The sequence below is a fragment of the Meleagris gallopavo genome, chromosome 12 (assembly GCF_905368555.1).
Source record: "Meleagris gallopavo chromosome 12, MGAL_WU_HG_1.1, whole genome shotgun sequence".
In the NCBI taxonomy this organism is placed as follows: Eukaryota; Metazoa; Chordata; class Aves; order Galliformes; family Phasianidae; genus Meleagris; species Meleagris gallopavo.
This window is the reverse complement of record NC_139415.1, coordinates 8,404,245-8,431,762: the sequence shown is the minus strand read 5'-3', so window position 1 is coordinate 8,431,762 and position 27,518 is coordinate 8,404,245. Positions and strand designations below refer to the sequence as shown.

General features: G+C 40.9%; 1 protein-coding gene across 3 annotated transcripts; it reads left to right on the top strand.

Annotated features, from left to right (window-relative positions):
* Window positions 1-1,153: 1,153 nt before the first annotated feature.
* On the top strand, window positions 1,154-27,063 carry LOC100548866 (tropomodulin-3). Of its 3 annotated transcripts, none has more exons than XM_085234296.1 (10): window positions 1,154-1,313; window positions 6,995-7,181; window positions 8,409-8,565; window positions 17,488-17,610; window positions 18,229-18,318; window positions 18,849-18,979; window positions 20,176-20,283; window positions 21,541-21,684; window positions 22,015-22,159; window positions 24,049-27,063. In XM_085234296.1, the coding sequence occupies exons 2-10, from the start codon at window positions 7,056-7,058 to the stop codon at window positions 24,081-24,083; spliced, it is 1,059 nt and encodes a 352-aa protein (XP_085090422.1). In that variant the 5' UTR covers window positions 1,154-1,313; window positions 6,995-7,055; the 3' UTR covers window positions 24,084-27,063. The 3 variants fall into 3 exon arrangements, with proteins under 3 accessions (XP_085090422.1, XP_085090424.1, XP_085090423.1); XM_085234298.1 differs by lacking the exon at window positions 1,154-1,313 and adding an exon at window positions 1,332-1,351; XM_085234297.1 differs by lacking the exon at window positions 1,154-1,313 and adding an exon at window positions 1,427-1,866.
* Window positions 27,064-27,518: the final 455 nt, after the last annotated feature.

Sequence of the window (27,518 nt, the reverse complement as noted above, 5' to 3'; positions counted from 1 at the left end):
CAAACTAAAAGAGAGGAGATGTAGATTGGATATAAGGAAAAAGTTTTCTACAATAAGAGTAGTGAGGCACAGTTTGCTCAGAGAGGAGTGGGTGCCTCATCCCTGGGGACATCCAAGGTCAGGCTGGAGGGGTTCTGAGCACCTGATGGAGCCATAAGTGTCCCTGTTCAGTGCATGGGAGTTTGACCAGATGGCCTTTCAGACTTCCCTCCACTCAAATCATTCTACAATTCTATGAAGTAGTCAGGCTGTGCCCACACTCAGACTGAGGTTTTCTAACTGCATTGGTTTGACAGATAGTAGGGTTTCCTTCCCTTGTCCCGTTTTACAAGGCAATGCACAGCAATGCATCACAGAATCACCAAGGTTGCAAAAGACCTCCAAAATAATTGAAGAACACAAACTTAAACTCAACAGTTGTTTCTCTCAAGCTTGATTCTTGTGAGTCCTTCTGTATCCATAGCATGCTAAGTCCTAAAGATCCGTGTTTAGATGCGGGCACTGCACTTGCTGTGGCAGTAATGGTAATAATAAATCCCTGCACTTACTGATTTGTGGAATTGCATCTTAAAGGGAGTCACTGCTTCCATTGGAAGGAATCCCTGGAGGGAACGTGATTTCCTCCTTCAGTTTGTTTCAGCCTGTGTTGTGCCATCACAAATTATAAAGGATCAAGGATCCAAGAGTTACAGGACTGAGGGTCCAGGTGCCGTGTTCGTTCATTACGCAGTTTGCTGACGGTATCCTTCCTCTCTACACCCTGCATCAGTTCCCAGGCAGGGTAATATTTCTGTGTCAGGCCACAGACACTGAGCTCGTGCTCTCCATTCGTACCACACAGGCAGCCAGTAAACACGGTACGATTTAATCAGTTCAGGATTAGGGCCGAGGCGCTGCGTGCCGCTCCTGCCATGCGCAGCAGAGCCGGTGCCTGGCAGCAGGAAGGGCCGCGCTGGGACCGCACCGGGTCACCTCAGCTCTGCGGAGCTTCCGCCGCGGTCAGGGTCCGCTTGGCGCTGTTTTGCATTGGCTGCACTTCCCCCACCCTCGGCTAACTGAAAGCATGCCTCAGCCTTTGCAGAAGCTATCCTTCTGCTCATCCTTCTGAGCACGTGCTGCCCGCCCTCGGACACGCACACCGGGCTGCCAGCTCGGGAACCGCCGGCCTTCAGGAACCGGAGCGCAGGCCCGGCCCGCAGTACCATTAGAGTTCCCGTCCCGCCCGGGGGCGGTGCGCAGGCGCGGGGCGGGGCGGCGCCGAGCGTCGCGGCTGGGAGGCGGCTGTGGGAGCTGAGCGGCCGCCGCCCGCCCGGGTGAGTGGGGAGCGGCCGGGACCGGGACGGAGCGGGGGGTCGGTTGGGCTGTGCGGGCAGCGCTGGCGAAAGGGACGCGAGGCGGGGCGGGGCGGGGCGGGAGAGGGGCGAGCGGAGCGCTCCGTGCGCGGCTCGGGAGCGGCCGGCGCGGCAGCAGCTCCGCCGCTCGCGGAGGGAGGGGGCCGGGTGGTCGGGGCGCGGGTCCGGCCCGCTGTCCTCTGCGGCCCCGAGCGCCGCTCCGTGCGTCCCACTCCCGGCGCCGGCGGCCCGCGCCGCTCCCAGCCGCGCCCGCCCGCTCGCTCTCCTCGCGCCCCGGCCCGGCTGGGCGGCTCCCGCCGCTCCTGTCGGCCGGGCGGCCCCGGGGCGGCCGTTCGGGGACCTGGGGGCGCCGCGCCGTGCGCCGCTCGGCCCGGTGCGCTGCGGGCTGCCCCGCTCGGCCGTGTCGTCCGCGGCTGCGGGGCGGGAGCTCTGCCCGCAGGTCCGGTCAGCTCACGTCTGTCAACTCGCCGCGCGTCTTCTGCGGCTTACGGAGCGCGTGTGTTAGTGGCACTCGGTGAGGAAGAACGCTTTTCCGGTGGCTGACGGAGGGGTGCTCGGCGTGGTGCTGACATGAGAGTCTTCCGGTAGCGAGCGCCGTGCTGCTGGGCTTTTAAGCGTTAAATACTATAGATGGGTGCAGAAAGCCGACCTCTGATGCTCGAGGTGAAAGGCAACAGGAAAACAAGCAATATAACGTGGAATGTGAATCCCTCTGCTGTTAAGCTATAGGCTTGTACGTCTTGTAACCTTTTTTTAGTGGATACAAACGTATGAATGTTCCTTCCGACAGCTTGTATAGTTGATTTGTTTCCCTTTAATTGAAGAGTCTGTAGAAGTTTCTCTGAGAGTGAATGTTGTGTGTCAGTGCCTCTGGTGAAGAGAGCCCAGAGGTTGCCTGAGAAGCTGAGGTGAGAGGCTTCTGCAGCGGCGGTGCTGTGCTGTGAGCAGGGATCGCCTGGGGCTGAGATTTCTTCTGGAAGAATGTTCATGATAGGTGATAGGTTTGGCCAGCATGTGGCACGTAGCAGACCTCTTTGGAATGCTTCCGAGGTGCTCATCTCCTGTCCCTGCCCTGTGTTTGGTTCTTATCACAACGCCTGCCCTGCAGCCAGTTGGATGAGCAGGTCTGGCGCTGTTCTGCTGGTGGGCAGCTGGGCAGGCAGCCCTGGTCCCCAGCTGCCACCGCTGGTGTTCCATAGGCCAATAAGGACATGGATCTGCTGCCCTGTAGCGGGTGACAGGTTTTCCCAAGGTGTGCAGAAGTAGGCTGCATTGAGTAGGCCCCTGTTAGCGAGCTTACTGCCTTAATTCCACACAGCTGTGGAAGCGGACAGGAGTGCAGAACATAACCACGGATCTTGTGTGCAACCCGAGTGCCCCCTGATATGGAGCAGGACTGAACAGGAATGCAGATGGTCTCCCATCTCCTTTGCCATGGAAATGTCTATCCCTCATTGAGCTTTCAGTTATTCAGTGCTGATCTCTGCTCACCTCTGTCCCCATGTGGCTGTACTGACATGCGTGAACTTGAGAGGGCTCTTTGCTCCATACAGAACTGAGCAGATTGTGTGAGCAGAATGAAGCCTCAGGCTTGTTTATGTAGGAAAATAGCCCAGAACAGCTCTTCTTCACTTCCTGGAGACACAGCTGCAGGCACAGGCGAGATGCCACCTGCTGGCTCCATGTCACCCAGCCAGGGGACGTCAGCTGCAGTGCCAGGCCCACCTGCCCTTTGCTAGGTGTGCATGGAGGGCTCGGGGATGTCTGAGAGCCTTCTGAGGTGGTGCTGCCTGGCCACAGTGTCCTCAGATGTTGCAGACTGTCCTAAAGAGCTTGCTGGAGTGGGAGTGCTTAGTTAAAGTCATTTTTCTTCTTGGCTTGGTGCATAAAGATAACTCAAGAGCAAAACATGTTCATCAACAGTTAATGTGTACTTTTGCCACAGTGGAAATTCCTCTGGGAAATGCCACCTGTGGCCACACTGCTTCAGCAGAGGCGTGTGAGGAGGAGGACCTGAGGGAGCAGGTGGGATTTTAGGCAGTTGTGTGGACGTGTTGGCCAAAACCAGCTCGCTTCATTGTTCCTGAAGTCACTTCTGTTTTAAAATCTAAGTTACAGAAACCATATACAGAGGACTTCAGCGGGGCTTGTGTCCTGTTGGTGAGATATTGCTATGGTTACTCCTGCTGGGATCCCAGAAATGATGTCCTTACATATAACAGAAGTTCGCAGAGAAAACTGGGGAGTGACAGTTTTAAAACTTGTTTGTTTTTAATATGCTTTTAGATAGAAGAGAACAAAAATATCTTAATTGTAGATAGAGTATATGGAAGTTCTTGACAGCCTTTCAAGGGATGAGTCTGGTAGTTATAAAATGGCCTGAAATAAGGTAATTACTCTCTTCTCACTTCCTTAGTTGTTCATTGATTCATCATAATATCTTCCCTTCTAATATATCTTCTCTAATAGGCAGCGAGTTAAAACTTGCTTGATTGGAAGTGATGGCTGTTTCCATTACCTCAGATGTTTCTTATATGACTATCAGGTTGCTAGAATGAAGTCTTACTCTACATGATAGTTATATACGTGATAAAAAGATTAGCCCTGTAGACATTTTATGTATGTAATGTTTTTGTGGTAAAGCTTTATAGCTTTATATAGGATACTTAGAAAAAAAACAGCACTGCTCGTCAAAAAGTGCCAAGTGTTTGCAAAGCCAAAATTGCAGGTTATTGTGGTTATTTTGCAGCAAGATGTGCCATTAATATTCCCAGTCCAAATAACTGCCCCTTCTAACAATTTGTAATTTATTTTTTTTTTACATGAGTGTTTTTCTCAACTGCACTGTTCATGAATAATGAATAATGGAAAGCAAGTGAGAATACCAGATGTGTTCGTGGGAGGTGGAGGGGATGGTTTGATCAGATGATGACTTTGGCTGGCCTTCATGTCCTTTTTAGGCAATGGGAATTCTGACACCATGCTTTAAAACCTGATTTTTAGCGTGTTATATATACGTATTGCAAATACTTTGACAGATATTAGAAAATGTGTCCAAAACACCTTGAATTTGCTAGGTCACAGGTGGTTCTCTTCCTGCTAAAGAGAAGCCTCTGTTATAAATTAATGTTTTTTTTGCTATAATGCTTTTTTTTCTTTTTTTTTTTTTTTTGTGTGTGTGTGTGAGAACATTCCAGGATTTGAAGTGGACACTTTGATTATATTGTAAAGACAGGTGAAGCTATGGGTTATGACCCGGGCATTAGTGAATTACAAAGGATGAGTTATTTTCCAATAAGAAAGATGTAAATCCAATAAATAGAAGGTAATTAATTCTGAGTGACGGCATTTTGCAGCTATTTATAGAGAGGAAACACAGCCTGCTTGGATGCAATGTATGGCTGTGCAGTGCTATTCTTGATCAGAGTAAGGGGAGCATTACTGTGCAGCATGCTAATTAGTGTGCTCCTTGTAATTACCGGTTAAAATGACATCTTTTAATATTTGGATGCAAATGGCCATGCAGAAACGTGGTAAATGGCAGCACGTTGATTTAGGACTCGGGCTGTGCAGCCTGGTCACAAACAGTGCTGTGTAAGTGGCTGCAGGAAATGTTTTTCCCTTATGATAGCGTTTAATGCTTTAAATTGTGCAGCAGAGGAAAGCAGTAAGGCTCTAGGAATGAGAAGTTTGCATGCAGATTGTGTGGCATGTGCTGCAGCAGCAATCTAGTTGTTCTTCAGCTGTCATGCAGCTCCAGAAGCGAACACCGTAGGGCTGTTGGATGTGGTGCAACAGCCAGGAGAGATGCTTCTCTGGTTACTTTTGAAACACTACTTTGAAAAGCGTAGGTGTGCTGCTCTGTACTTCTGTAGCTGTTAAATTCTGTATCTGGTGCTCTCAGCTTTGTGGCCTCCTGTGAAAGATCCAAGCTCTCCCAGTGCCGTTGGCCTTAGTTCCAGGGAAGCCAGCCACCATTCTCTCAATGTAACAAGGCCGAGAATTCCTCCTGATCGCTGTTGTTTTCAAGAGATCTCGTTCTGTGTTGGCGGCTCAGCTTTGGAGTTGTCCTATCAACGTCAACCGTGGTTTATGAGCAAATTATAGTGTGTGTTAGCAATGTTTTTCAAAAGCAGACGTGCCGAAAATAGCTGTAAACGTGTTCCTCCTTGGGTTGCAGATGTTGGTGGGAACTGGAAATTTACCAGTCCTGTTAAAGCCAGATAGACTTTACAGGTAAAACAGCCCAACGGCCTGGGTGAACCTTCACGTGCTCAGCTCTGTTCAGTGTCTCTGAATTAAAATATCCCAATGTCTGTGACGCTGCCAGCATTCAGAGAGAGACCTTTCTGGGTGTAAACAAGTGAGGAGAAGGAATCCAGTAAGCCCAGTCCCTGGGTATAACATGGCTATATGGCCCTTTTACTTAAGAGGTAATAACTTTGTTCATCTGCTTTTGAAGTACAGGTTAAGTTCAGGTTTGAATGAACGTAGTTATTATATGTGATGTGATCATCTGAACTGGAACTTGGGCTTCATAGAACAAACAGTGTTTGCTGAATGCCTGATTTATTTGCTTTGTATTTCTATAGAGCTGAGAAAGGAGTCAGATGCTCTTTAGCTAAGATGCATGGATTTTGCTTTAGCTCCCAAATGCATTAAGGATGCTGTTGTTCACAGGGAGTCATTCAAGTTCCCCTGTTTGTGTGTGTGCCTGCACATTCGACTCGAAGCAAGAATTTTGCAGAGCAACAGCAGAATCCTGGAACTCCTTGGAGAAAATAAGAGAAAAATAGCTTGTCTGCTTAAACATCACTGTGATTAACTGTACATTTTGTTCTTAGTCAAATGCTCAAGCACTTAGATCAAAGGTTGCCTGTGTTTTCTTAGGATGTAAGAAGTACTGTAGAAGGACCAAGATTTCTTCCAGATGTAATATTAGGGAGCAATTACACAGCCTGTTATGTCCTTTTGCTAGTGGGGCTGAGAGGACTGTTACATAGATGTTGTGTTCCCTGAGCTTTGCATCAAGGTGCTTTAATTTTCATCTGACAGAACAGAAGGGTACTTCAATTGCAATGATATAATTAATAAACATCCTCTGCTTCCCTTGTAAGTAACAGGCAAGGATATGAGTCACTAATAACCAAATATCTTGTTTGTGTTGATGTACTCCTTTACTGGCTTCAAACAGCAGCAGCAAGTATAACACAGCTGTTCTTTTGACTGAGTATCTGTAAAAATTGGTGGCATTAAGCTGGGCTTATTAATCGGAGTCTAACTGTTGTCTCCTTCCCACCCCACGTCCTGCCCTGCTCTTTGGGAAGTACAGCTTTGGAGTTCTCAAGAGAAGAATTAGCTACATACGTGGATCTTAAAATATGTTTAGCTTGCTTCTGCGTTGTTGTTTTAGCTGTTGTGATGGGAGAAGAGGGCATTGCAGAGTAGGATTCTGCTCAGGGAAGAAGCAAGACTTCCAAGCACTCTGTGTCTTTCATAGAACAGCAGATCAATATGAATAAGGGATTAACAACTTCCCTTTCAGAAATGCATTTAGAAGCTGAATATGCTTTTCAATTGGGATATTTACCATAATTATGGCTGTTTATTTAAAAATCTTTTTTTTTTCTCTCCTTTTATAGATCAGGTTAAGAATAAGACTCAGGTTCTGAAGCATTTGAGCAACTTGCTACTGCCCAAGTCATGACGCTCCCGTTTCGAAAAGACTTGGACAAGTACAAAGATCTTGATGAGGATGACATTCTCGGCAAACTATCAGAAGAAGAACTGAAACAGCTGGAAACAGTTTTGGATGATCTTGACCCTGAGGTAGGTATTAGCAGAGAGAAGTTATGTCTTTTCATTAGTTCATAAATCAGTGTGCAATAACTTGAGACTTTCTTTTACTTGAACTCAGCTTGTAGTTAGTATTGTCTTGGATGGAATTTTTTCCTAATCTGCTAGCAGTCTTATTTACGGATACATGTGTGTGTATAATGTCCCAACAGGGTTGTTTCCTGTTTACAATGTGAGTACAACCACAGTAGAGGAAAATAAAATAGGAGTTTGCTAGGAGAAGCTGTGTGGGATTGATTTATACAGGAAAAGTTGCTCTGAAGTGATCTTCTCGAAAGAATTTACTTCGTTAAACTTTCCTGTTTCCAATGCTGGATGGTAAACAGCTCTTTGCATCCATTTCTATTTTGTTACTTCTACTGTTGGATGGGAGAGGGAAAGCACTAAACTCTTCTGAAGATTCCTCAGCAGCATGACTATTCCCATTCTTGTACCTTGCTGAGTTTGCAAAGAGGGGGCAAAAATTTTCTCAGCATCTGGACAGTTGTCAGCATGGGATGTTAAAGAATTTTAGCCTTCTATTATGAAGAGCTGAGTGACTTCCTATACAGATCCTGCAGATAGAGTCTGAATCCAGGAGCAGAGTTTCCACCTCCTGATTCTCTGTTCTTGTTTTGATTAGCATAAACTTTCAACTTGAAATCCAGGGATTGCTTAAGAATTTTATGATTATTTGTTTTGTTGTACAGAAAAGTATTCCTGATATTCTAATTTACTTTGGCTTGTAGACATTTTAATAGAGGAGAACTGGCAGAAGGGATTGACTGCCTTTTTATGAGTCTGAATTTCTGTTTGCGTATCCTTTTTTTCTTTAGCCAAAGTATGTTGATATAGCAAGAAAAAAAAAAAGCAAAACAATGGAAAAAAACCAGCAACTTGAATCAGGCCAAAAGTAGAAATACTTGGTGTTGTTAACAGAGAGCAGTATGGACAGTTGTCTTAAGCATAGGGAAATTAGTGGTGGAGAAGAGGACTGCTTACTCACTGTCTAAAACTGAATAGCAGAAATGTATTTGTTCTTCAATTAAACAGTGTCCATTCTAGAGAAGAATACTAAATAACTAGCCAGCCTTATGCTAGGTGCTATTGTACATAAAGATGTTGGGCTTGAACTTTGAGGAGGAGGAAGAAGGAGAAGAATCTGAACAGGTTCATTCAGACTTCTTAAGCTGTATTTATTTGTTCCATTTTGTTTTGCAGAATGCGCTTCTGCCTGCAGGCTTCCGACAGAAGGACCAGACTGCTAAAAAGGCCTCGGGTCCTTTTGACAGGGAACGACTCCTTGCGTTTTTGGAGAAGGAAGCTCTTGAGCACAAAGACAGGGAAGACTATGTGCCTTTTACAAAAGAAAAGAAAGGTAACGACACCATTGCCTGTGTAGGTGGTTAGGAAATTTGAGAAGTGGGCTAGCCTGAGCTTCTCTGAACCAAAGTTTAGTGGCAGCTCGACTGCTTTTTAACCTGCAGAGTGCCTTTGTGCAGAGGCAGGGTGCTTCTGTTCTGGCCTCATGTGGCACTGGGGTTGGTGTACCATTTGCACATTTTCAGGAAAAAAATCAAATTCAAAAGATTTTACCAAAGGTTGTCAAGTTCTGATGGGGTGGCATTCTCCAAATAAGAGCTACCCCTGGATTTGTGTCAATAGTAACAATACTGATGTGCCTCTAGCTTATGCCCTGTGGTTCTGAGTACAGACAGTGATATTTCTAAGACTGAATTTGAAACAGAGCAGTACAATGATGTGTCGTGGAAGATACCCAAAATGTCTGGCATTATTAACCTACAACATTTTTGAGCTAGTGGTGTAAGCAATCATGTTGTATTTCTGGTATTGTTAGTGAAAGATTTTAATAAGATTGCATGGTTATTATTAGTTAATTATATATTTAACATTTCAAGAAGCCTTGAAATCTAGCTGTGGCTTATGATGTAAAAACTGGAAACACAGACCTGGTAGAATAGATGCATCATTAAAGCCTGGGATTCTAAATCTTTTGGTTTCCAGGATTCTCACTGGCTCAATATGAATTGCTTTTATTTTCAGGAGAAAAGAAAAAAGAATGCACACTTAAATGTAGTAAGAACAGATTATTTATCTTTTCACAAGATGAGTTCCCAAATTTAATGTGACTTACTGAGTATCACTGATAGGGACAGGAGCTCCCAGTCCTGCACTGGCCACATATGCAAAGAAGGAGGCTTTTAGCTGTCAGCAGTGTTTGTATGCTGCTCCTGAGTACTAGCTTGTCTGGACCCTACCCAGCATCATGCCAGGTCTGTTGCAGTAAGAATTTACAAAGCTGCCCTTATTAAATGTGTTCTGACTGCTAAGATGAACAGGCTCCTCTCTTAAGAACTGTTCCTCTTTTCTTAAGGTTTGCTACCAAACCCTCTAGTTCTATGGAAATCTGTTGTGAATCATTGCTTATTGGAGAATTGAGTCTTCATTCATTACTGAATTTGTATACATGATTGTACTTATGCAGTAGATTCAGTGGCATTTTTTGTGGAGGTATTTGCATTTTCTCTGTCTGTGCACATAGCTATGGCTATTGTTCAACATCAGTCTCTTTCCTGAAGGATTACAGAGATTGTTACTTTATAACATGCACAGGGTGGTGCAGCACTGGAACAGGTTGCCCAAGGAGGCTGTGGATGCCCCGTCCCTGGAAGCATTCAAGGCCAGGCTGGATGTGGCTCTGGGCAGCCTGGTCTGGTGGTTGGCGACCTGCACATGGCAGGGGGTTGGAACTGGATCATCTTTGAGGTCCTTTTCAACCCAAGCCATTCTATGATTCTGTTGTATAGCTTATCACTTTTTTTTGTTGAAATAGAACTGTGGCACTTGGTTGCTGATGGAGGAGTTTCCTGGCTCATCTATGCAAGTACCCAAGTAAAGGATGATGCTGGGTAGCACTGGGTGCAGAGGGCAGAGGAAAGCACCCGACATTTTGGTCCTCTCTGCGCTGCTGCCTCTGTGGGCAGTGCTGGTGCTCCTGTGTTTTCCTCCCCAGCCTGCTTCTTGCCTGACAGATCTGCTGGTGTGTGCTGGAGACAGCGTGATTGTCTGATGGGAGAGTTCCAACTATGTGACATTGCCTTTGTGTTTGGCAATCCCTTTCAGCCCCTTCAGGACTAAGGTTGGCCAGAGAGGATTTCCTCTAATGAGCACTTTGTTGTTTTGTACATATGCTTCCTTTCCCATCAAGATGTACTAGTACTTCATTCCACTGGGTGGTTCTTTAAAGCCTGTTTATGTATACATGCACACAGCAGAACTACTTGTTTTGGTTGATAAAATCTGTGAGAACTGTGCAGGAAAATAGAAGGGTCTGGCTGTAACACATCTTGGTTAAGAAAACTCAAATGTCACTTCCTTTATGTAATAAAGTATTACTAAACAGCAGTCTGAATGTTGCAATATGACATGCAAATTTAGTTAATCAAATTTCCCATATCTTTTGAAGAGGATTTATTATAGTAACTTCCTACTTTTTTTTTTTTAATATCATGAAGGAAGAAAATGACATTGAAAAGTGAAATGTGGTTTGCTTTCATCCAAACTGAAAAAATGTGTGTTCAGTGTGGAAATTCATGCCCCTGTTAAAAGAGAGGGAAGTGGGAAGAAGGCTGACTGCACTGCAGAGTAGGTGAGAGGGATAATCTTTTCCGCTCTTGAAAATTCTATAGTTCAGTTTTGACTTGCTGCTGTGTTCATGTCAGGTTTGTGCAAAAATGGCAATCCTATATCATTTAATCTGTTAAATCTGGAGATCGTGATCTCTCATCAAGATGTGAAAACTGGAAAGGGAGTCGAGTAAAACTTGATTAGGATAAGGATTCTCTATGGATTAAAAAAAAAAAGCAAAAACCAACAACCATCCTTATGTGATTTTCCTGTAATGTTAGGAGGAGGGAAAAAAAAGGGCTGGCTCATAACTATTCTGTTTGACTAGATAAATGCAGCTAGCAAGTTATGGAATGGGGCGGATGGAACATTTTGCTTGGTTATGCTGCTAATTCAGAAGAGGAAAATTGACAACTCTGATCTTCAGATCTAAAGGATCTCGGGGAAGAGAGATGGATCGGAGTTGTAGCTACTTTCTTGGTACCATTTTTGTGAGTCAAGGTTCACTATCAGAATTGTGTATACCTGGCTGCTCTCACTGGTCTCTTTTGGTCTAATTACCCCTTCTATGGAAGGAGGAATCTATCCTCCTTTCTCTGTCAGTAGAACCAATGTCCATCATGGTGGCTGCACCTGCAGGTTTATCAGAGCTGCTCACCCTGGGTTGTTACCACCCATGGTGACCTTGTTTCCCTACTGCTGTGCAAATGAAAATCATCTGTTCCAGTTGTCCTAATTCATTTTGAGTTAACATATTGTTAAAACAATGTTGATCTTTTTCATGCTAGGTGCTGTGAATTCTCCAGATTTTAACTTTTTTTTTTTTTTTTTTTTGCTATGCTGTGAGATGTGGAAGATGCAAAATCACAAAGTGCCCTGATATAGTGAGATGAACAGTGCTAAATGAATGTGACACTTAACAATCCTTAGATTGCTGTATTTTATTTTTTCAGTTCCTGGCTTGGTTTCTAGACGCATCCTTTAAAACATACTTTGTTTTTAAACAAGATGTAATGACTTCAGTCACATTCCATTCCAATTAAGTGTTGAACCATACAGTGAACCATTGTTGCCTGACAAATAATTCAGGCAAGAGATTCATGAAACCAGCGGGGTAATAATTTAAACAGAACTGGCTTTGTCTCAGTATGTGTCCATGAACATGCCAGAAGGATTTCCCGAGGCATGCTGCAGTGAGCAGGATGCCCCATCCCAACAGAGGAGGGGGGCTTCAGCTCTGGGCACTGGTGCCCTGCCCACGCTTCCCTCTCTGCTCACCTGGGTTCTGTGTTTCTATAAACAGCAAAATGTGAGAATTATTGCAATTGATACGAAGCAGAAGCGTATCTGACATTTGCAATGTACTTTCAGCTGTGCAGTGTAAGGCATTAGTAAAGTATTAAATAAATCAAGGTTTGTGCTTCTAGGCTTTGCCCTCTTCTCACTGCACTTTTCTCTTCCAGCTTTCCCCCGGCGTTCCTGCCAGGCTCTATTTGTTCTGCATAGCTTTACTTTTTGTGTGACTTCTGCTTTTTTTTTTTTTTTCCTCTGCTCTATTGCTCAGAAATCATTGTTAGGTTGACACTCTCACATGGTGAGAGCTGTTTTGGTGCTGACCTGCCTGGCTGGTTTGTGCTGCGCTTCGGTCACTATTTGAGTTTGGGGTGCTGCTTCCTCCATTTGCCTTTCAGCCACTTAGTCTTTAAAGGGAGTGTGTTACATGTCGTGAAATGAAGTTAATATTTTGTAGGAGCTTTGAAGAAACAAGTTGTCGAATTGATGTTCACCATACGAGGGCCCTAGAACAAAATAGCACGTGATATACCAGCCTCAATGCACAACAGTGTTCTAATTCACAGCCACGTGTTCTGTAGGCAAATAATGGATAACAGTGCTATTTCCTCAGTAAGACACCAAGGAACACAACTCTTCTAAGCTGAATTACAAAAAGATTAATGTTTACTTAGACTTGTAAGCAAGTTGATGAACATGAGGTTATTGTGTGGTAAGACCTGGTGATTGAGTTGTGGATCGTGACAACCTCTGTACCACTGAACGTTTAGTGAATGCAAGGTATATAGGGTATGTTAAATGTTGTGCACCCTTCTTCATGAAGTCACTGATGACAGGAGGTTGTCCTCAGGTGGCACTTGGTTCCTTTTCCTCATCTGAGAGCTGCAAAACTGATGTGGGGCTTTGTTCTGGCCTGCTGCTTGTGGTCAATGGTGCCTCCTGGGCTGTGAGATGTGGGGGAATTGTGCTGGCAGTGGTGAGTGCATGGCTGTGCTGAGCACTCCTGAACACTCTGCAAGGCCTTCCATCCCACCCTGGTGCAGTGTCTCATGTGCTTCAACACACATCATTCTGCTCTCCTGCCTTTAGTGGGATATGCTGCTGTGTAATTGGAACTGCAAGTTCGTTCTGTTGCAAAGAAAGGCTCGACTTAAACGATTCACATCTTGGGATTAAGGTGTTAGCTAAAGCCATAAAACACCCGAATATATAATTATTACAGAGATCATATGGACACATCTGAAATTTGCCTTTTTGTGCTGTGTTGCTTAATCTTTGTGGTGTCCTTGTTGGCTGAAGAGCAAGGAGGACGCCGTGTTTATTTGTGCTATTTGGAAACGTTCCACCTGAAAGCCAAGGAAGCTGCTCATCGTATACACTGTGCAGATGTGTATTATAAAACAAAGCAAAACAAAAAAGGCGGGGGAGGGGATGGGGGAAGGAAATCTCCAGGCTGCCTTGGCAGCAGGCTTTGAGTTAGATCATCGTCCCCAGAGGTGCAGAGGTTTTTTTTTTGTTTTTTTTTTTGAAGTATTTGCTGATTGCTAGAAGCAGGGAAGGACTTGCTCTCATGTACATGCTGTGAATCTCTGAACTCTGGGCTAGGGCGAGTGAATGAGAGATTGTATACACAAGGGTGTGACCTGGTTTATAACAAAAACTGTTCCTGACCCAGTTCATGTGCCTGGAGTTGGCTGTAATTTGTACTTCTGGAAGGGAGCGGCTTTTAACATTTTGGCTTTAAGAGAAACTTTTTTTTGGGTTGTCCCAAGAGCCAGGAATGTATGGGTAAATTTAGTCTTATTTTTTCAGGATGCAAATGCTTAGAATCTGGAGGTCCTAACCTGTGAACTTAGGAATTACTTAAGTTAACATCAGAAGTAGTTCTCTTTTGTTGTGGGTGCTGTGTGATGAACTAGACAGGGGACTGAGCTAGGTTAAAGTGAAGTTGGTTTTAAAAACCATAGCATTTAGGAAGTTGCTTTTCATTGAGTTTCTCCCACCCCCTGATTGCTGCACCGCTGCCTGTGGTGAAGAATAAGAATCAGCAGCTGAATGGATTTGAGAAGACAAAAAGGATTGTGAAACTTCTCCGGTTTGGACTGTTCAGTGACAGGGCGGAGTGTCAGTGGAACTAAAACATAACTATGGATCTGCAGATAGAAGGCTGTGTTCCTTCCTGGGTTTCTTCCTGAAAGAAACAGAACAGAAGGCTTAGTCAAGAGCTAATGTTAAGGCTGGTGGAGATCCCACAATGCTGCCAAAGCACCTACTCTTCAGATGCTTACGCTGCGCTGTAAGACGTGTGTTGAAAGCAGAAATTTTGAAAACTTGAGAATCTTCAATTTAATTTACTCGAAATAATCACAAGAGGTATCTCCAGCATCAGAAAATGTCATTCAGTGCTTTCTGCAAAGTCACAGAATGCCTCGGGTTGGAAAAACGTTTTACGAAATGCTTTCTTAGAACGCTGTATAGACACTTGTTGCTATAAGTCTGTACCTGGTCTTCTTAGGCACTGGAATGGGCTGCCCAGGGAGTGGTGGAGTCACCAACCCTGTTCAAGGAATGTTTGGACACTGTGTTGAGGGACATGGTTTAGTGAGAGCTATTGGTGATGGGTGGATGGTTGGACTGGGTGATCCTCTGGGTCTTTTCCAACCCTGGTGATTCTATGATTCTTGCATAGTGTAGATCTCTTTTCTCATCTGGAAAGCAAATGAGAAATTTTAACAGCAAAATTCGTAGGATTGGTCATCTTAGAATAGACAGAATTTCATTTTAATTCTTGTAAGATTTTCTTTTTTTTATTTTATTTTTTTTTACAAGCATAGGTTTTTATTTTTGTACAAAACGGGTTATTAAATTACACGACTGAGAGGGCCAAGAATTCTTCACATGCCCTGGAGGTTTTTGTGTTTCTAAACAGAATTCACATGGAGTTCACAAAAGAAGCCAGCTTAATATGGAGAAAAGCATGAGATGCACTGATGCTGCAAGTCAGGTGGTGTGAGTGCAGGCTCAGGCACTCAGTCTCACCATTTCCCTTTCTTCCTCCTCGTGCTCTGCCAGCCTCACTTTTTTGCTATTCCGTGTTACTGAGGAAAAACAACACAAACGCAGATGATGAAAGGTTTAGGCTGTTCAGAGTGCTTCAGAGGTTGATGGAAACCTTGTCACATGTTCTCTTATCTCTTTTAAAAATTCCAGCTTAAGTTGAAAATTATTCCTGTCCTAGAAGGCGATACTGATATCCAGAAATGGGAATAGAAGATGTACTGTCAGGTATATCAAAGTAGTCTGACGCATTTATTGCTCGTGCCTTCCATTTAGGAAGGTTTTCTATTTATCTTGAATTGCCACAGCTTCCTTTTGCGCTCTTCATCAAAACTGAGGTATCTGTGACAACGTATGTCAGCTGCTTTCAGCTCCTGTTTGTATCAGAACAGTTATATAAGGCGATTTATTTTTTGCTTCTAAACTTACAGCTTTCCAAAGTGATAGCAACCGAGGAACAAAAATATTGTGTTGCTAGCAACAAGTCTTTGTCATCAGACTGTTGTGAAGAGTTCAAATTGTGTTCTGTGCTAGTGGTGATGATGAAGTTCCTTTAAAAAGAAAATGAACCACAAACTATTGTAATCTAGGGTGGGGACGTGGAGAGAGAGAGGAAAGGTGGATGGGTGATAGGGTGGGATGGGTGATAGGGTGTCAGCATTTGTCTCCAGAAATGGGGAAACCAAAACACTAATCTGTCAGTATTTCCCCAGAATGTAAATTGGAAGATTCCTTTAAAGCATCTTGTGACTGGGAGGCATTTAGAAATGCTAAAGTTAGTTTTAGTCCAAACATGTAACAAGATACACTTGTATATGTACAAGGAGCAAAATACTCTGCTCCTGGCTCCTGCCCAGCTGGCCTGCTGCTGGGGGGGGTGAGCTGGTGCGCTCCGTGGGAGACGTGGAAATGCCTTACTGTGGGTATGGAAGGGTGGGATCCTAAATTAACTGAGAAATCTTGGATTATGGACACCACCTTCCACCCTCAGGAGCAGTTAAGTGCTGCTGGAAGCTCAGCACTGTCCCTCAGCTCTGGCTTCTGGTGGCCCAGGCAGGTTGCTGAACACTAGTGAACACGCACAGGTGGTGACAGCCGAGGTGGATTGTGCTTGTCTTTAATTAGATGCGGTTGTAGACCAAAGCTATTAGACCAGTATGCATCTCATAAATATACTGGTTTTTCCCCTTCACTCACTTTTCTTGGACTTTAACAGTACGCAAAAATTTTGAATAGCTATTAAGATTAAAGTTTTCTAGTTGTGGAAAGAACCTACTGAATGTATCAGTTCTGTTCTGTTATCCAGGACCAAAGCTTTTACTTACCACGCTAATTTCTTCGGTTCTTGTGTAGTTGTAACCTTTTTTGTTGTTCTGAAGGGCTAATCCATATCATTTCAATCTGAACCATTTACAGAATAGTTATTCTAATAACTTGATTTTCTGATTTTTTTTTATTTTTTTTATTTTTTTGCCCTAGCTTTTTGACCAAAGGTATGTGCAGGAATTATGTTAACTACTTATACCTCTATTTGTAATGTATTTACCCTAAAACCAATTTTCCCTTTCCCTGTCTGTAGTGGCTAAAAGGTGAGTGTGACGCAGTTGTCGCTACTGTTCCTTTTTCTCATTGAATCTTCTGTGACCTTCCTTGTTTCTAAGCATCATTTTAGAAAATTGTCTTTGGCAGTGTGTGCCAGAGATAAATTAATCATGTTTTCTGCTGTTCTCAAACCATTCTTTTCTTAAGCATCTCAGGCGTTTCGTTTTTTTTCAAATTCAAGATTAAGTTGACATCAGAAACCAGAAATATGGTATATGCTGTAAAACTGCAGTCAATATTCAGTTCTGGGATTTAAGATGATGCTTAGAGAACTTCTTTCTCAGAAATACTCCAATTACAGCTCTGCCTGGGACCCTTTTTCATTTGATGCACTTGAGTGCATCTGTCCTTGTTTTCCAGTAAAATTAAATTTTATTTGCAGGCATTTTATTTAAAAATATGTTGTTTAAAATGTGTGATGCAGACTTACATTTTACCCCAATACTCAGAAGAAACAAGTAAGATTGGAGTCCTGATACAGAGTCCTGAAAAGCTGGGATCTTGGATGTTATGTTTTTGTTTATGCCCTTTTCTCATCTCTGACTTTCAAAAGCAACTAGAAGAGATCTCATTCCTTTGTTGCCCATGCTGGCTTAGGATTTCTAAAATATTGTATGTATCCCTTATGAACAGAGAAGCTTAAAGATAAGTAGCTACGTAACGCAAAGTAATATAAAACTTTTCACTTTCTTTACTCTAGGGAAGATATTTATCCCGAAGCAGAAGCCTGCCCAGTCTTATGCAGAAGAAAAAATTGCTCTTGATCCAGAACTGGAGGAAGCCTTGACAAGTGCCACAGACACAGAGCTATGTGACCTCGCAGGTTAGTGCTGTGGGTCTCTTTGTTTTGAAAGTACAACTGGGCTGCTGCATGTTTAGAAAATAGAAATGTACAGTTAATGTTAGAGGGTATTTGTTGCCTGAAGTGTAGTAGAAGCTATTATGTTAGTAAAATTAAATGCTAATCTGCAGTGTATCGTCTTTGTTGGTCTGTGCTAATATATAGGAATGTTTTGGCTTAAGATTCCCGATTTTAAAACACAGAATCTTTCAGTTCATTCCTCAAGCTGACTGCTTTTTGTTTAGTGTTCACCACTGCTTTTTCATACATATGTGCTGGTACGTGCTTATATTCCTAAAGCTGCAGTCAAGAATGTTTGGCTGAACTGAGCTCTTAACTATGATGCCTGAACCTGGTGAGGTTGAAACTTTCTAAGACGTGAAAGCTAACAAAAAAGTCTTTTCTATTACATTAAAAGCTTTTCTACTTTTCTTTAAATTAAGAGATTCAGTGGGTTATTGTACTGGTGATGTGGTGTTTGATAGACTTCAGTTGTTATTATTTAAAGGAACTCTGCACCTAAGCTGAATTAGCCAGGGGCACTAAAATTGTTCTTTGCTTTGTTTCTTTTTTTTTTTTTTTTTTTTTCCTTTTTAACAGCTATACTGGGAATGTCCAACTTGATAACAAACAATCAGTTCTGTGATATTGTAGGAAGCAGTAATGGGGTTGGCAAAGACAGCTTTTCGAGTAAGTATTTACACAAGTGCTAAATAAATGTGTTATTTGTTCAGCAGACTCTTACTGTAGTGTTAACTATTTTCTGTTACACTAGCATTTTTAATAGGACTTTACATTGTAAATTGATAAGGTATATGTTTGTAATGTTTCTAGTTGAGTTCTGGCAAGAGTGGAATTACCTATTTACGCTTAAAACTATTCTGTAGTTAATTCACTTCTTGGAGAGAGAGAGAAGGGGGCACAAAAATACATTTGTGTGCCTTTGCTTTTAGGTTTAACGTGTGTGTTTGTTATTCAGATCCTATGTGCTTTCTGCAAAAAAGCTCATGCTCAAGAAAAGAAGAAAGGCTGTGAGAACATTGGAGGAGGGCTGAACTTTATAAAAATATAGTCAGAAATGATGGTATACTTCTTGGGTGAGGAAGAGATGTGAAGACTGAGGAAATTATCTTTAAATACAGTAAATATTTTGTATATACATCTTGTGTACAGTGAATGTATGCAACTGTTTGATTACAATTGTATCCCTTACTTTTCAGATATAGTAAAAGGTGAAAAAATGTTACCTGTTTTTGATGAACCACCAAATCCCACAAATGTGGAGGAGACTCTGCAAAGGATTAAAGATAATGATTCCCGTCTTGTTGAAGTTAATCTAAATAACATCAAGGTAATTACCTGAATTATGTAGTAAATATGCTGCTTTTTTCTTGGCAGGAGATATTCAAAGCTGTACAGTACTATGCGTGGGCCCAATGGCCTTATTTTAAGTATAGAAGCCTTCCTGCAAAATGTTGCAGTGTGCTTTAGCTCCAAGGTTCTGGCCTGAAATAAAGCAGGAAGCCATCTTGGTATCTTTTATGAAATGCATACTCTAAAAGTCTCAGATTTTCTAACTGCCAAACCAGCTTTCTGTTGCTGCCAAGCTGGTGACAGTTCCAGCAGTTCACCATCATGGAGTTAACTGCTTTGAATCCTTTGTGCTTTGTGAAGCAGTGTGCTCTCAATTACTGGTACTGCAAACAAAATGGTATTTGTACCTAATATTCTTCTGATTCTTGTACAGAAGAGCTGTCAACAATTATCAGCTCTTAAGAATTGTTCTTCAACGTAACTGAACACTTTTGTATATGTATACCTGTAAGAAAATGGAACTATAACACAACTGACTTGCTGCAACCAGCCACCTGTCACTGCTTTCTGCACTGTCTCACTGGCAGCCTAGACTATTTGTTGATCTTATTGCAGGCAGTAAAAGAAATGCATTATTTAAGAACCTTGCACAACAGTGAAGTACTGGCCAGAGTATTTTAAAAGGTAACAGAACAAAACTGCTATTTCAATAAGCCAAGAAACTTGCGACTGTAATTAATTATCTAAAATTATTCCTTTTACAGTTGCTTGGTACTACTTTGTGAAAATCGTCAAACTGTAAATTGGTGACTTCTGAGATTATTTTTAACATAGCAAAGAGGATGGAATTCTGTTGCTTTAGAGCTCCTAAGTGGTTTCCTGTGTGTGAGAGATTAGTATGGTAGTGATAGTAAGAAGAACGTTGAGTTCATGTAAGCTCAGTAACATTTTCAAGACAGCTAAATATCTTTAACCCTTCTATTGTGGCATTGGCATTAATTAAATAAAGGTGAGTTTAATTTATAGAATTACCAACACTGAACCACTGCACCACTTGCACATAGCTCTGCTCCACATCTAAGCCTTTACTGTGAGACTGCTGGAGATCAGCGATGGTTAATAGTATCGTGTGTTGTGCTGTGAAGTGAATAAGGCAATGGAAGAATTTGGGGGTGGAGAGTGGGGGTTAAACTTATGCATCTCAAGAGACTGAAATGCTATTTTTATTTCAAGAACATACCAATTCCAACGCTGAAAGAATTTGCAAAAGCTCTAGAAACCAACACACATGTGAAGAATTTTAGCCTTGCAGCCACCCGAAGTAATGATCCTGTTGCTGTTGTAAGTACTTGTGCAAATGTGCTTCAGTGGGATATGAGGGAAGTTAGGATGGAAAGATGGCAGAAAGGGATAGAGTAGAATCCTGTCTGTATATGTGTGTGTACACATATATAATTTTTAATATAAAAATGATTAATTTCTTTTACCCTGTATTGTATGTTTACTTTAGCAAACCTTTGCTGTATTGAAGTTGGTAAACAATTACTTGATGACTACACAGCAATGCGTCGGATGATGAGATGAATGGGGATTTCATTTTGCTAATCTCCTTCCTGTTTTTCTTTCTTTCCGTTGTTTCGTTGATAATGTTCATGCTCTGAGTAAGGAGTATACTCAGAATTAACTTCAAAGGAAATTCATTTGAGGCTAAAAGTTCTCATTGCATTTTTCAACTACGTTGAGTTTTGGTTGAACAGAATTGTAAAATACCCATTTCTCTGATCTTCCTGCTACCAAAAATGGGCTCAATGCATTGGCAATGAAAGTATTTAGTTTGACACAACTGAAACCGAAGTCTTTATCATTTGGTCCTGTTTTTCTGTACTGAATCAAAAGTAGTTCCTTATTTATTTGCACATAAAGAAGTAAGAAAATAGTGCTAACAAATGTGCTGGGACAATCCTTTGCACTTGTTTTAGCTTCAGTTGTTTAAAGCATTCAGTTAAGTGAATAAATAAACATTTGAAGGCTTTGTCCTGGGTGAATTAAAAAGTTCCTTTTCAGCGGAACAGAAACATTTGTATTAAGAAGGTGGAGGGTTGATTTTGGGGTCTGGTGCTTTTTTGTTTTATGTGTTTTTTGTTCTTGCTTCCTACCAAATCTGTAGACACGAGCATTTTGAAAGTCAGATCTCCTCTTTACAAATTAACCATATCTAATTCTCCTTTCAGTTGGCTTAACCCCCTTTCTTTGACCCTTACTTACAGCTTGCATTGCTCATTATGTGCTTTGAAAGCTTACAAAATGGAATTAGTCCAATATGCTAATTTCAGACAATTTATATTCTATGTAGCTTTTTAGTTTGTAACAAGAGTAGGACAGGCCTTTTCTTGATTAAGTACTATTAAAAAGAGAATGTAGATAATTCCTGGTTGAAGACTCTCTTCGGTCTCAAGAGGTGAATACTTGCAAGGTTACATTATGCATCTGTGAACATGTTGCTCCTGTTGAGCTAGTTGGTGGAAGTGGTCATTGCTCTGTCCTGTGATGTACTGTAGCACAGTTCAAAAGTTTAATGGTACTTTCTTGCATTCAAAGGCTCTTGCAGATATGCTGAGAGTAAACACAAAATTAAAAAGTTTAAACATAGAATCAAACTTCATCACCGGAGTTGGAATTTTGGCACTGGTCGATGCACTGAAAGACAATGAAACATTGACAGAGATCAAAATTGATAATCAGGTAAGTGAGACCATGGTAGCATAATTAAAATCAGTGCTTACATGCTGTCTGTCCTTGCTGACTGAGTACTTTTAGGCTTCTTGTGATAACCATTCAAAAATATTGTAAATATCTTATGCCATGTGTGTTTAAGATTTTCATAGGCATCCATTTCTTCTGTGCTTCTTTGTGCTTTAAAATGCACAAAGATGATAATGAGCTTGTGCCTTTTAGATTAATTTAAAAAAAAGGTATTTATTGAGTAATATGATGAAGGTATCCTGATCTCTCTTTTATAAGGGATGAATACACCTAAGCTCTGCTGTCTTTGTGTATTTCTCATTTAAATAGAGGCAGCAACTGGGTACTCTTGCAGAAGTAGAAATTGCCAAGATGCTTGAAGAAAACAGCAAGATCCTTAAATTTGGATACCATTTCACACAACAGGGACCTCGAGCCAGGGCAGCTGCAGCTATCACAAAAAACAATGACTTGGGTAAGACCTGTCAGTCGAGAGTAATTCTTAAAACTTGTGCTGCACACATTCATTTAAAGTTGTTTGTTTTTCCAGGTTTTCCTTTGATATAATCAGGATGGAAAAACATTTGTCAATTAGTTTCAGGTTTCTCCTGTGCTTTTACTCTTATTCTTCTGTTGCTACTTGATGTTCCCTATTTATGTTGTTGCAAGATGTCCAGATGCATGTGTTCAGGATTTTTAGCATAGTCCAGAAACAGGAAGAACATTCATATTCCAGATGTGTTGCAGCAAGGGATGAAAAATAATAGTTTTGATTATTTGGTTTTATTCAGATAAGATTAATGGCCTTTTTAAAGACTGCATTTGAATTTATTAGTGTGAGATGCCCTCCTCCGTGCTAGTACACCCAGTCTCATTTGGAATGCTTGAGCAGGAAGGGGTGAACGCGCTGTCATGTGCAGAAGTTGGCATAGTCACCTCTTCCCTTACAGCTCCATTAATGCCCTGGTGCCTTCCCTGCCTCTCTTAAATGTAGATGGTAGCAGTGGTGTCTTTATTTGCTGCATTTAGTTTTGTTGTTTGGAGCTCACATTAGAACTCTAAAACAACAGAAAATTGGTTAATAGTATAGCATGTGAATGGAAATCTCTTACTAATAGTGTCAAATACTTGGAGGTTTTAGCTATGACGAGTTAAAAGGAGGTCAATATGTTCAAATAGAATTGCATTTTAAAATTCCGTTTCATTAAACTTTGTTGGTTAGATGCTTTGTGATGCAGCAGGGATTACACATCCCTTTGGTGTGAAAATGAGCCAGGCTGTTCAATAGCAGTAGTAGGAATTCAGGAAGAGATCTAATAACAGGGGGTGCTTCTAGGAAGCCGGAGTTTGGTTTCTTGATCTGCTTCCCTTGTAGTAAAGTTTAAACAGGTAGAATAGAGACAGAAGAAGAGCATTTAAATACGCGTGTTTCTCAAAATTAATTCAAACCAATTTTTTTTTTTTTTGTCACTCCATGTGTCTCTGTCCTTTAAGGCTTCTCTTCTTGCTAGTTCTCATTTTAGCACTTAACTGTTGGAAATCTATGTTTCTGTTGATATCTTGCCTGTTTTTCCTTGCTTTCTTAGTCTGGAGTATCCGAGTAAAAATTTCTGCAAATACCTTTTCACCTCTCCAGCCCTGAAGCCACAGAGACAAGTTACTCTAAATGCCCACTTGGGTGTCAAGCACTGAAAACCGAGATGCTCAGTCTTTCAGTTTCTTTGTACGTGACTTCTTTATATTAAAAAAAAAAAAAAGTCTGCACCTTTCTCCTTTGTCTGTACTGTGCTGTACTACTTCCCCTTCCTTCTTTGTCTGAAACCATGTGCATATTGCCTTGACTGCATGACTGGAGAATTTGAAGGCATTCAGTGAATTTTGCGTAAAGTCAGAGCAGCATGTGAGCGTTGGTGATTTTATTCAAGGATCTTTATTGCTTTTGCATTTTATGGCAACTGAATATTTTTATTAATAAATTGAATGCTTTAGGCTATTGAGCATAACATCTTGAAGGGTTTTTTTAATTTAGTTTTGAGTGTGTATAAATTTGCATGTGTGTAAATCTTACTGGGTATTCTTGAAAGTTTTACATCATTTCTTTCAAAGCCAAGCAAACTATGGCAATATAAACAAAGACTAACTTGATAAATCTGCTTACTTAACGTAAAAAAGATTAGTGTTTTCTATGTGATTCTCCTAAGAAATATTTGAATCTGTTCTTGTGTAAATGGTGGATAATATTAAATGATTACTTCAGATTGCTGCATGAGCCTTTGTACATACGTACTACATACCAATGATGCAGAAATATGTAATACAGTAACAATAATATTTTAAAATACATCTTTTTCTATTTTGTTACAGTTCGCAAGAGAAGGGTTGAAGGAGACAGCCAGTAGATCTTATAGAACTGTGTGAAGATTTCAAGGGTCTTCAAAGCACGCTCCTCACGGTGGGCTTTGGCAATCTTGGACTGCATTTACCTGGGTTAGAAGGGAAAAGACTGGAAACCCCATTCCTTTTAAAGCAAAGCTATATTAATAATCTGCTGGTATGCATCACATTTTTCATAACCACACCAATCCATGTACAGATCCAGTTTTTGATTGTTTTTGTTTGTTTTTTTTAAAGAACTTTTTTGTATTTTAAGACCTTGGCTGTGCTTTCTACTAGAAATGTAACCGCAAATCAATTGTATAATTGTCTGTAGTCAAAGAATGGGACATTCAAGATCATTGGGCATACAATGACCCAATTGAAATGTTAGAAAATCTAGGGATGCTCATTTACATGAAGGGGTATGTATGTTCTTGAGAACAATGCTTTAGTGATAATGGATTCTTCACACAATAGTTGGACTCATTGTTTAGAGCTGTTCATCCTTGTTCATGTGCACTGAAGGGAAATCTTTCACAATTGTCTTATTGTATTTTTTTGTTTTGATTTGTTCTTGATACTGTGATTAAGTGTAAACATCCCTTAAAAACAGGCAAAAATAAATTGACTTTTCTTCCAAGACATTTGAGGGACTAAGTGGAGAAAAAAAAAGAAAAAAAAAAAAGTAGGAGCCTTGCAAAAAAAGAAAAAAGTAAAAGCCATGCAAAGTGAGTTTTTTTTTTCTTACTATGCTTAAGTCCTAAAAGTCTTTTAAAATGTCCCAGAATTGTAACTTGCTCTGTGTCTAAACTGGACACTTTAAGACTATCATGTGCTCATCAGCATTTAGTTTATAGCCTTTGTTTAAAAATTCTTATCTACATGCATAACTAGTGTGAATTTCTCTAGAAGTGGTGGACAAGCTTTTGTTAAATTTGCCTAATTTTGTACAGGAGAAACAACCTTAATTATAAAAATCAGTGTCCTAAGTTTCCAGCAAACAGAAAATCCTTTTTTACAAGCTATTGAATTAAATTGTTAATGCTTCATATAAATGTATAAGTTTTAATGAAACAATGAAGTAAAACTTTCTTGAAAGGCTTGATTTTGAAACACTACGACTTGCAGAAATTAACTAATGTGTAGTGTCAAATTTGCATAGCACAGTACTTATTCAAGCATTCCAAGTTCTGTATCTATGCCAACTAATAAGGACACAAGAATCACTTAAATTTCTGTACATAATCAAAGTATACATCTTGGAAATAATGAAAATCTAGGGGCTTTTTGCTGTGGGCCTGTTTGGACTGTGCCGTACCGAGCTTACTTAATGTTGTCATGAGACCATAAATGAACAAAATTCTCCGAAGGACTGTTCAAATATATTTATGAGAACTCAACTGACAACCGTTTTCATCAGAAGATCATCATATGGTGAGCTTTTTATATAGAGGAAATGTATAGGACTGAAACTTTTTTTGCATCACATTGTATGTACTATAAAAATTAACAGAGCAATCCTCTGACACTGTGCCTGTGTTATAATTTCCTGCAAATAATGTCTTGGATTTTAGACAGACTTTATTCTGCAGGTGACTTCTAATTTTACTGCAACTGTACAGCAAATTCAAAACTATAGTGCCTTCAATGAAGATGTATTTAACTGGTTTATAACTGTGGAAGAACATATTTTTCCTGTTTCAAAATTGGCCTTTTATTGACTAATTACAAATAAATGTGTGCTCTGAAAAGCTATTGGAATCAATTCTATTAAAACCAAAGACTTCACAGTGTAAGTTTAAAGCAACCAGAAGTGATCTGACTAGTAGCAATAAAAAAGGCTTCTTTTGGTTTTGGCTTTTATGAATTTTCAAGAGCTTCCCAGATGTTAAATTTTAAGTGCTTATGTAGTATGGATAAACTCACAAGTTAAGTGGTTTTGTTTTTGTTTTTTTTTCACAGACAGGAGTGATGTATAAACATGGTCAAAGCCTGTAATGTGCTCAGTTGCCTAAAGCTGAACTTCTCATTTGCCAGGCACCATAATAATTTTGGGTTAAAAAATAGTCTGTAATGTTTTCCTTCTTTTCTTGAAGGGCTGCATGTTCATGAAATCTGTTCACGTGTTGTGATTCTGTGACAATTTATTTTATACTATCAAACAGGACTATGCAATTATGTCCTACTTCAAGATGAAGGAGAAAAATGAATGGCTGGATTATGGAAATTATAGCCAAAATCTCTTTTTTATTACCTTATAGAATCAAATTTAGCTGCTTCGTGATTAATATTCCAATCAAAGGTAGAGGCTTCTAAGTTATAACTTTTAGGTGTCCTATCATAGGCAATAGTAGAGGACTTTTCTTAACTGGTTAACTGCTAAGAATTTGTTTGTTGGCCCTTTCAGGGTAGGTATCTGACAGTGAGGATAGAAAACTTCCCCTCAACTGTTGAAAGACATTGGCATGGACCATGGAACAGTTAAGACAGTTATAACGCTTTTGTACCTACAGTATATATAACCGTTTTGGAATAAATTAAAGAATTTAGTCTGTAGCCAGGAATCATAAACAGTTTTTAGCGAAGTTGAATGTTGGGATTTAATGGTTTCAAGTGTAGTATATGACTTTGAGTATAAAAGTGGTATTATTTTGGTAACTAGCTACCATAAATGCAAGGTCTTTTTCCAAAAGAGGTGGGACTCTTCTTCTAGATTCTTTTCCACGTTTAATGCAGAAGCCAAATAACCACACATTGTTAATTCCGTGGCTCCAATCTAAGCATGGAAATGTAGACTATATTCCAAAACAATTACCTATATACTGTTGTATATTAAAAAAAAAAAAAAAAAATAGCTCTACAGCTTGTAGGCTATAAATGTGCATGTATTCAATTTAAATTTCCATTGAGGAAATATGAATTGAGTGTTTTAGCTTATCAGCACTATATGCTGTCAGACTGTAAAGCAGTAAAATTTTTTGAATGATTAAACTATTGTATCATTTTGTTTTTTTAAATAGTACATAATAGTACACTAGTAAGCTGTCTGTGGATCTCTGTCTGTTCTCTACATGAGCTCTGCTATATGGTTCACGTACTTGTAGCTGGACTTGTTTGACAGAAAATGCCAGAGATGCTCATCATCTCTACACCTTCTTGATCTTCACTGCCAGTCAGGCTTCCATGCCTCTTGTATCCCTGAACCTCTAGGCAGGAGATGGGGGAGTGAAATCCCACCCCCTCTAAGAGCAGAGCAAGTTGCAGACTGAATGTGTGTAAGTTTAGGGGGCCCAGTGCCATGCTTCCAGGGTTTGGAGGAATGGCCTGATGTGGTTGCTAAGCCACTCTCTGTCGTATTTGAAAAGTCACGTCTGTCAGGCAAAGTCCCAGATGAATGGAAAAAGGGAAACATCCTTTTAAGAAAGGAGAACCAGGGGAACTACAGGTAGGTGAGCCTC

Excerpts from the sequence above, each read along its gene's own strand:
- LOC100548866 (XM_085234296.1), top strand. The coding sequence starts at position 7,056 with ATGACGCTCCCGTTTCGAAAAGACTTGGACAAGTACAAAGATCTTGAT. Across the intron at positions 8,566-17,487 it reads TTTTACAAAAGAAAAGAAAG|GGAAGATATTTATCCCGAAG; the intron begins GTAACGACACCA and ends TCTTTACTCTAG. Across the intron at positions 18,319-18,848 it reads TGGCAAAGACAGCTTTTCGA|ATATAGTAAAAGGTGAAAAA; the intron begins GTAAGTATTTAC and ends CTTACTTTTCAG.